Genomic DNA, 8,608 nt, shown 5'->3' on the forward strand with positions numbered 1-8,608 from the left:
TTTTTTAGAAAGAGAAAGAGAAAAAAAAAGAAAAAAGGAGAGGGACGGGGGAGGGGGGAGGATGGGAAAGGCAGCGGAGCACAACAGACACTAGTATGGCAATATGTAAATCAATGGATGTGTAACTGATGTGATTCTGCAATCTGTGTATGGGGTGAAGGTGGGAGTTCATAACCCACTTGAATCAAAGTGTGGAATATGGTATGTCAAGAAATTTGTAAGGTTTTGAACAACCCACAATAAAAAATTAAAAAAAAACAAAAAACCCAACTCTACCATTGTGCTATATCCTCAGTCCCTTCTAAATTTTTTATTTTGAGACAGGGTCTTGGTTAGTTGCTGAGGCTGACCTTGAACTTGTAATCCCCCTGCCTCAACCTTCCCAGTCATTGGGATTATAGGTGTGCACTATTGTGCACCACTGCTCACACACACACACTCTTTTCCCCTACAGTACACCTTTTTTTTTGGGGGGGGGGATACTGGGGATTGAACTCAGGAGCACTTGGCCACTGAGCCACACCCCCAGCCCTATTTTGTATTTTATTTAGAGATAGGGTTTCACTTTTGCTCGATTTTGCTGAGGCTGATTTTGAACTTGCGATCCTCCTGCCTCAGCCTCCAGAGCCACTGGGATTAAAGGCATGAGCCACCACACCCACCCCCAACCCTTTTTATTTTTATTTTGAAACAGGGTCTTACTAAGTTGCCGAGGCTAGCCTCGAACTTTTGAACCTCTTACAGCAGCGTCCTGAATATTTGGTATTTACAGGCTTGTACCACTGCACTTGGTTGGAACCTTTTCATAATGATATAAAGGTTTATTGAGTCCCCAATATCAACCTTTGGAAAAATGTGAGTATTTAGGCTTTCAGTAGGGTCAGGTAGTTTCACATACTGATGGTCCTGCTCTTGCAGGAGCCGGCAGGCCCAGGCTGGGTAACCCCCCTTGCCTATTCCAGAGTTATGTAATTACAGACCTTATCAAATATGTTCTGGCTTGTTGATGTGAGATACAGAACAGCAGAGTCTCTGTAAGCATGGGATAAATGCCTGAGGGCCTTTCCCTGGAGACAGGTGGGGAAACAAAGGAGAATTTAACATCTGAAAGTGCAAAAGTTGGAATGTACAGTTCATTCGTCAAGCATAGGGAATGCACCGGGCAGCATGGGAAATATGAAACTACAGGAAAATGTTGCGCGTAATGGTTATAATACAGTACAAAAATATTCAGAACTGTGACAAACTGCTTGCTGTGTTTAATTAAATTGTGAATATCTGACTTGTCTTTGAATAGGGACTATTAGATAGTAACCTGATCATAAAACAGTCAGACCCATTTTAGAAAATTTGAAGAGATTTAACTTGGGTAAACAGTCTTAATATTTCCTGGCACAGTATTCATACTGCATTGTACAGCATATTCTAGTAGTCTAGATGTTTGGAAAGGAAAACCTTTTATTTGGGTGGAGAACCCGAGTAAAAGGGAAATGACTGCTTGAGCACTGGTAATTTGTTCAAATTCCTAGTTTTTCTAAAAGGCCCATTGGATGTTCCCACTAAAATCAACATATAGGCATCTTAAGTAAAAATAAGCACTAAGCAAAGTTCAGCAAGATGCTTAAAATAGTGGAATGTATTATTGATTGTTATTTTCTCATTCCTTTATATATAAGTTCTAAACATAGCTGCCCAAATTGACTCCCTTTATTCCCAAGTTCCAGTGATAATTGACTGCTGATCATTGAAAATCCAGTTGTGGGCTGGGGATGTGGCTCAAGTGGTAGAGCGCTCGCCTGGCATGTGTGTGGCCCGGGTTCGATCCTCAGCACCACATACAAACAAAGACGTTGTGTCTGCCGAAAACTAAAAAATAAACATTAAAAAAAAAACTAAAAGAAGAAAATCCAGTTGTGTATGAAACTTGCCGTTTCAGACCCATTGGCTTTGCATACCTTGGGCTGTGCTTTCCTCTTCCAGAAATCTTTGTTTGCTCAAAGAAAAGCAGGAAAATGCCTATTTCCATATTTTAGTATAGGACTAAAACACACGTAGTAAGGACCGCAGGGGGCCCTGCTGTTGGCTGGGTTTTCAATCCAGATAGAGAAGAAGAATGCTGTAGCCCCAGAACTCACACCATCTTTGAAAAATAAAGGCACTGTGCTTTTTTGCTACGTGAAGGAAGCAGATGCTGAGAGTTTTATGTGTGAGGAACTAGGAAACATAAACTAGCCCTTGGCTCTTCATGTGTGTATTTGTGGAGTTTTGTTGTTGTTTTGTTTTTTTTGGTACTAGATTTTGAACCCAGGGACATTCTACTACTGATTTTTATCTTTTATTTTTGAGACAGGGTCTCTCTGAGTTGTTCAGGTTGGCCTCAAACTTGTGATCCTCCTGTCTCAGCCTCCCACATAGTTGCAATTACAGTCGTGTGCCACCCTGCTCAGCACCCTTGGCTCTTTTTTAACTATGAAATTATGAATTTGTCTTATTAGACATCATTATAAGTGAAACCAATTAAGGTTTTAGAACCATAGAACGTAGCTAGTTTTTGTTCTGGGTAATCAAAAGAAGAGGACTGTTTTACACCTAGCATCCGTTGGTTCAGTTCAAAAGTACCCATGTGTTGGGGTTGCTAGTTCAGGATAGGTCTAACAGGATGAAAATTTCTGGTGTTGAGCCCTTCAGTGGAGATCAAAATGTGGCTCTGGTAATTAGTCTTTTGTTTGTCTAAAGTCCTCTAACTTGATTTTTTTTTTAAATTGCAGTTCTAAGCCAATCTGAAATGGGAGCAATGGAATTTTATTAGACTTAATAAATATTCTTGTTGGGATGTGGGTTTAAAAAACTGATAAAACTATAGAAGTTATTTTTAAAGGTAACGTGTCAATGGGAGGTGTGAGACCATTTACATCTTCATATGCCTTTCTGGCGTGAGTTCTGGGGCTGTAGTAAATACTGTGAAGGGTAAGCCTGTACTAGATGGCATCTTATATCTTCACATCTGTTTTCTCTGCTTTCTCCAATCTTTCAAAAGCCTGCAGCTCCATTGTTGCACATGCTGGTAGACAGATCATTTGAATTTATTCACTGTTTGAGATGACAGGGTGTAATGCCTAGACACACTGCTTTACTACCTCATGTAGTTTTCTGACTTGTCCTTCCTAGTGCCATCTTTAAAGAGCCTAACAGGTGGGCTGAGTAAAGGGAAAAAAGGGGTTGCTCTCAGCTAGTATATATCACAAAGGTCATTATGGTAATGGCACTGGATGACCAATAGTAGTATTATTTTTCCTTTCCTTCTCTCCCCTGGTGTGGGGATTGAACTTAGGGCTTTCCATATGTTAGGTGTTAGAATACCCAGTACCCAAGAAATCAAACTTGCTTGTAAATAGATTGGCAAGGTAAAAAAACAAAACAACAACAAAAAAAACCCTGTTCTTCTGCAGAAGGGTGTGACCCCAGAGGCCAACAAGCAAGCACACCTGGGCAGGCAGTCCACCAGGTTTTATCCCTAGTGAAGCACTGCCCCTTGCTCTGATAGGAAGAGTTCAGGGGTACAGTCTACACAATTAGCCGATTTAAAATTGGGGAGGGTACAGAAAAGGGCTGCAGTTATGTTTGGATACCTGTTAAGAGAATTTTGTTTGTTTGTTTGGGGTACTAAGGATTGAACGCACAGGCCCTAAACCACTGAGCCACATCCCAGCTCTTTTTAAAAAAGTTTTTATTTATAGACAGGGTCACACTACGTTGCTCACAGCCTCACTAAGTTGATGAAGCTGGCTTGGAACCTGCAATCCTCCTGCCTCAGCCTCCTGAGCTGCTGGGATTATAAGCATGAACCACCAAGCCTAGTCTTGTTTGGGAATTTTAAAATGGCACCATTCTGACCTCATGGTTTCCTAACTTAAAATGGCTCCATCATACACATGAAATTTAGGTTACAATAAACATATTTGTATTTCATTACAGGTTTAGATTTGATAGAAAAGAAAACATAAATCTTACCTAGGCAAATGCTCTACCACTGAGCCCCAGCCTCAGTCCCTCTTTACAATTTTATTTTGAGATAGGATCTTGCTAAATTGCTCAGACTGGCCTCAAATTTGTGATCCACTGGCCTCAATCTCCTAAGTAGCGGGATTACAAATGTGAACCACCATGCCCAGCATGGTCTTTGCAGTTTTAGGGTAAGAGTCCTTCTTATAGTCTGCCTCTTTTTCTTAGAAATGGTGATATGTACATAATCATCTAATTTAAAGGGCTCTTCTCTGAGACCTTAGTCCTTTTTAAAGGTTTCTTAAGTATGCCAGTTTTCTAGCTGGCACCAGCCAGCATGCCTTTTGTAGTTTTTGGGAGCCTGCCTTAGTAGCTTTTGGAATGCCTAGGAACTTAATAACTTGTGAGCTTTTGTTGTTGTTGCTTTGGAATCAGTTCAGGCTCACACTACTGAGCCCTGGCTGCATTTTGGAATTCATAAAATTGGTGTTGTGTTAGTTGCATTGATCTTTAGGCATGATTACTTCATGTCATTGATAAAACTGTTTCACAGTTGTTGTCACTGAATTTCATAGGGAGATTTGTGTACAGTTTTACCCTTCAGGTTTCATTTGAAAACAAAAACAATAGGAGGAGGGATGGAGGAGAGGAGTAGGAGGGCAGAGGGCAGCTCAGAACCATCTTAGCCTTGCCCTAGAGGATATTGATTCACATTTAAATTGTTTCCCTTGTGGAGCATCCTTAATTTGAATTCCCTTGTGTTCTTGCTGGAATTATTGTGTCTTACTTAATGACATCATTGTTACTTGCTTACTTTCTCAGAAATAAAATTTCATGGCTTTTCTCTGGGCCTTATTTTAAAGGATAATATGATTGATGAACCTAAAGACAAGAGGCTGGTTAAAAAAACTTGGTTCCTGGTAATAGACTTAGTTAATGTGTAGAATATTTGAAATTTAAAACATATGGACTATGGTTTCAGTGTCGAACAGGCCTCAATATTAAGCAGCAATAACGTATTGTTGTTGTTTTCTTTCTAGGTGCATGCTATTATGATGCTAATCAGTCTATGTATGTGTTTGGAGGCTGTACCCAGAGCAGCTGCAATGCTGCCTTCAACGATCTCTGGAGACTTGACCTCAATAGCAAAGAATGGATCAGACCTCTGGCTTCGGGTAAGAGATGAATGCTGATCTTAGCCTCCTTACCAAGTAATTCCCTTGTCATGGAAATTCTACCTGATCTTTTTTGGTGTTGGTCTCAGGCATGGGTTACTGGGGTCCCAAATCTCTTGCCAAATCTGCTATATAAATGCTAAGATTAATATACTTGGGTAAGTCTCTGATTTTTAAAAAGTTGTACTTCATCATTAGTTTTGGTTCCTTGCCAAAATCATTATGCTACTGTGTGAATTTATTCATGTGCTTTTCTCAAGTACTTGTACAGGTGTGATGTGCTGTTTGCTATGAGGTTGAAGTTAGTGCAGAAACAGAATCGTGAGAACTATAAATGACTGACAGAAGCTATTGTCCCAGGGCTAAGGTCTCAGAATATCTTTTGTTCTTGCCAGCTCAGATATTTGGGGAGTGTATGGGACATGCCTCTGCTAGTTCCTCTTAACAACTCAGGAGTGTGGGAAGATTCCGTAGTAGGTACATTCCTTCACAGCCCTGCTCTGCCAGAATTTTGGCAGAATGAAACTAGATTATTTTCTACATTCTTATTCAACCTTTCCTGGAAGAAAAAAGTAAAAACACAGCTGAGTTTGCACTGACAAGACAGGGCAATTTGAAGGGACACAGTTATGATTTGAGGGACTGGTACAAAATATAGTCCTCAATATAAGGTGTACTGCTAGATTTGTTGGCAAACTTTTCCCAAAACATTCTTCATTTAGCTTTTCAAGGTTAGAGCTCAGTGTTAGGACTAAGGAGACTGGGTTTTCCATGGCGGGTTCCGTATTCATTTAGGCTTTGCCTTTACTACTTGGATTGCTAGATTGTAGGCAAGATGGTCTTTTATAAAAGGCAGTGTGCTGGAATAGATACAGACTTCATTTCCTGGCATAATCACCAATTCTCTATTTAACTATGAGCAGGTGGGTGTACCTGTGTGAGAAAAAAGGTGGAGTAGGACTAGGTGATTCTGCTTTCAAGTGGGCTGGGAAGGCCAGTTATGTTTTTGTGTTCACAGTGAATGTAGGACAAGTTTTAAAACTACTTAAAAGAAGCATTTTGCTGTCCTAAAGCTGAACTCTCCTGTTCCTTCTCTGTGTGGTAGACAAATAGAGGAGGAGGACAGGGACAGGATACTTACTGGGTGGAGCCGGGTTTTGTGCCGAAGATCTGTATTAAGATTATTGAAAATATGAGGAAATGGTAATCTTACAGAAACTTTGAAGGTTAGCACTGTTGTATTGGCCCTCAAAATTTCATACTTCAGAGGGTCTGCTTTTCTAGTCCTTTGTGCAGTATCAGTGTTTGGAGTCCTGATTCTGCAGTGTAGCTCTTATTAGCTGAAGCCTCTTGTTGTCACTGTACTTGGTGTTTTGTCCAGCCTGCACTTGAGAGCGGCTTTGATTGCTCCAGTCACAAAATAATAATACTGCCTTTCTCTGGTTTGAACCAAGCTTTGTGCCTTTGGTAATTGGGCATGGATGTAACCCTCTCCTGTGAAAATGGAGTTCTAGAACCTTCATAGACTGATACTACTTGTTATTTTTCTCTGTAAGACGGACAGGGGGCTTTTTTTGTGTTGGGGGGTTGTTGTTTTTGTTTGTGTTTTTCTTGTTGTTTGTTTGATTTTCAGTACTGGGGTTAGAACCCAAAGCCCTTGTGTGTTCTAGGCAAGTGCTCTGCCCCTGAGGGACATCCTAGCCTAGGAGGTTTTTGTTTTGTTTTTAAAATCAGTGTTTAAAGGCGACACTTTGAAATTCCCTTGGTAGAAAAGTGTTGGAGAAGTAACTGGTTTGGTAATTCAGTTTCTATATAGAACATTTAGAATGTCCTCTTTTTAAAATATGTAAGTTCTCAAATGTTTTATTTTCTTACAGTCTCTCAAAGAATCTAGCTGTTGCCTCACCCTAATCCACAGTTAAAGCCTAAGTCCAGCAGTGGAGGAACTGAACTTTTTGAAATGTTTGCTTTACAGAAACAATGGTTTAATAAAGAGTCCTGTGAGATTCTCACTTAGACAGAAATCCCATGGGAAGATTGCCTGGAGGAATGTTTCTGTTCTGAGTTCCAACCAGAATCATTTCCTAACTGAGACCTCAGGGTGTCTGATTAAAACAGTTGTCCATGTGTCTGGTGCTCCTGACTTGCACAGAGCTCAGAGGCAGAGAGTTGCAGGTTGGCGAGGGGAGGGTGTTACTCTCTCCTTTTGGTCACAGTTGAAGGGGAGTCTCATAGTGTTCGGGTGTGTGCAAGCAGCGATAGTAGCTCTAACAGTATTCTGTCTTCAAACATGTAGTTGTTGGAGAAGTAAGAGTGTCTGTCCTTCCATCAAGTAGGGCCCTTGTGGTTGATAGCAGAGTCTTTTTTTTATTTTTATTTATTTTATTTTATTTTTTTTATTAGTTGTTCAAAACATTACAAAGTTCTTGACATATCATATTTCATACATTTGATTCAAACGGATTATGAACTCCCATTTTTACCCTGGATACAGATTGCAGATTCACATAAGTTACACATCCACTTTTTTACATACTGCCGTACTAGTGTATGTTGTATTCTGCTGCCCTTCCTATCTTCTACTATCCCCCATCCCCTCCCCTCCCCTCCACTCCTATCTTCTCTCTCTAACCCATCTACTGTAATTCATTTCTCTCCCTTGTTTTTTTTCCCCCTTTCCCCTCACTTCCTCTTATATGTAATTTTGTATAACAATGAGGGTCTCCTTCCTTTACCATGCAATTTCCCCTCTCTCTCTTTCCCTCCCCCCTCTCATCCCTGTTTAATGGTGATCTTCTCATGCTTTTCCTCCCTATTCTGTTCTTAGTTGCTCTCCTTATATCAAAGATGACATTTGGCATTTGTTTTTTAGGGATTGGCTAGCTTCACTTAGCATAATCTGCTCTAGTGCCATCCATTTCCCTGCAGATTCCATGATTTTGTCATTTTTTTATTGCAGAGTAATACTCCATTGTGTATAAATGCCACATTTTTTTTTTATCCATTCATCTATTGAAGGGCATCTGGGTTGGTTCCACAGTCTAGCTATTGTGAATTGTGCTGCTATGAACATCGTTGTAGCAGTATCCCTATAATACGCTCTTTTAAGGTCTTCAGGGAATAGTCCGAGAAGGGGAATAGCTGGGTCAAATGGTGGTTCCATTCCCACTTTTTCCAAGGAATCTCCATACTGCTTTCCAAATTGGCCACACCAATTTGCAGTCCCACCAGCAATGTACAAGGGTACCCTTTTCCCCACATCCTCGCCAGCACTTGTTGTTTGACTTCATAATGGCTGCCAATCTTACTGGAGTGAGATGGTATCTTAGGGTGGTTTTGATTTGCATTTCTCTGACTGCTAGAAATGGTGAGCTTTTTTTCATGTATTTGTTGTTTGATTGTATGTCCTCCTCTGAGAAGTGTCTGTTCAG

At 40.5% G+C, this 8,608-nt stretch overlaps 1 protein-coding gene across 2 annotated transcripts in view; it reads left to right on the forward strand.

Annotated features, from left to right (window-relative positions):
* Fbxo42 (F-box protein 42) overlaps positions 1-8,608 on the forward strand; it is a 102,509-nt gene that overhangs the window by 55,617 nt on the left and 38,284 nt on the right. For both annotated transcript variants that reach the window (XM_048816258.1, XM_015485651.2), the window contains exon 4: positions 5,043-5,177. In XM_048816258.1, the coding sequence (XP_048672215.1) occupies positions 5,043-5,177 (135 nt within the window). The remainder of the gene's footprint in view (positions 1-5,042; positions 5,178-8,608) is intronic.

Source organism: Marmota marmota, unplaced genomic scaffold (assembly GCF_001458135.2).
Source record: "Marmota marmota marmota unplaced genomic scaffold, marMar, whole genome shotgun sequence".
NCBI classification, from domain to species: domain Eukaryota; kingdom Metazoa; phylum Chordata; class Mammalia; order Rodentia; family Sciuridae; genus Marmota; species Marmota marmota.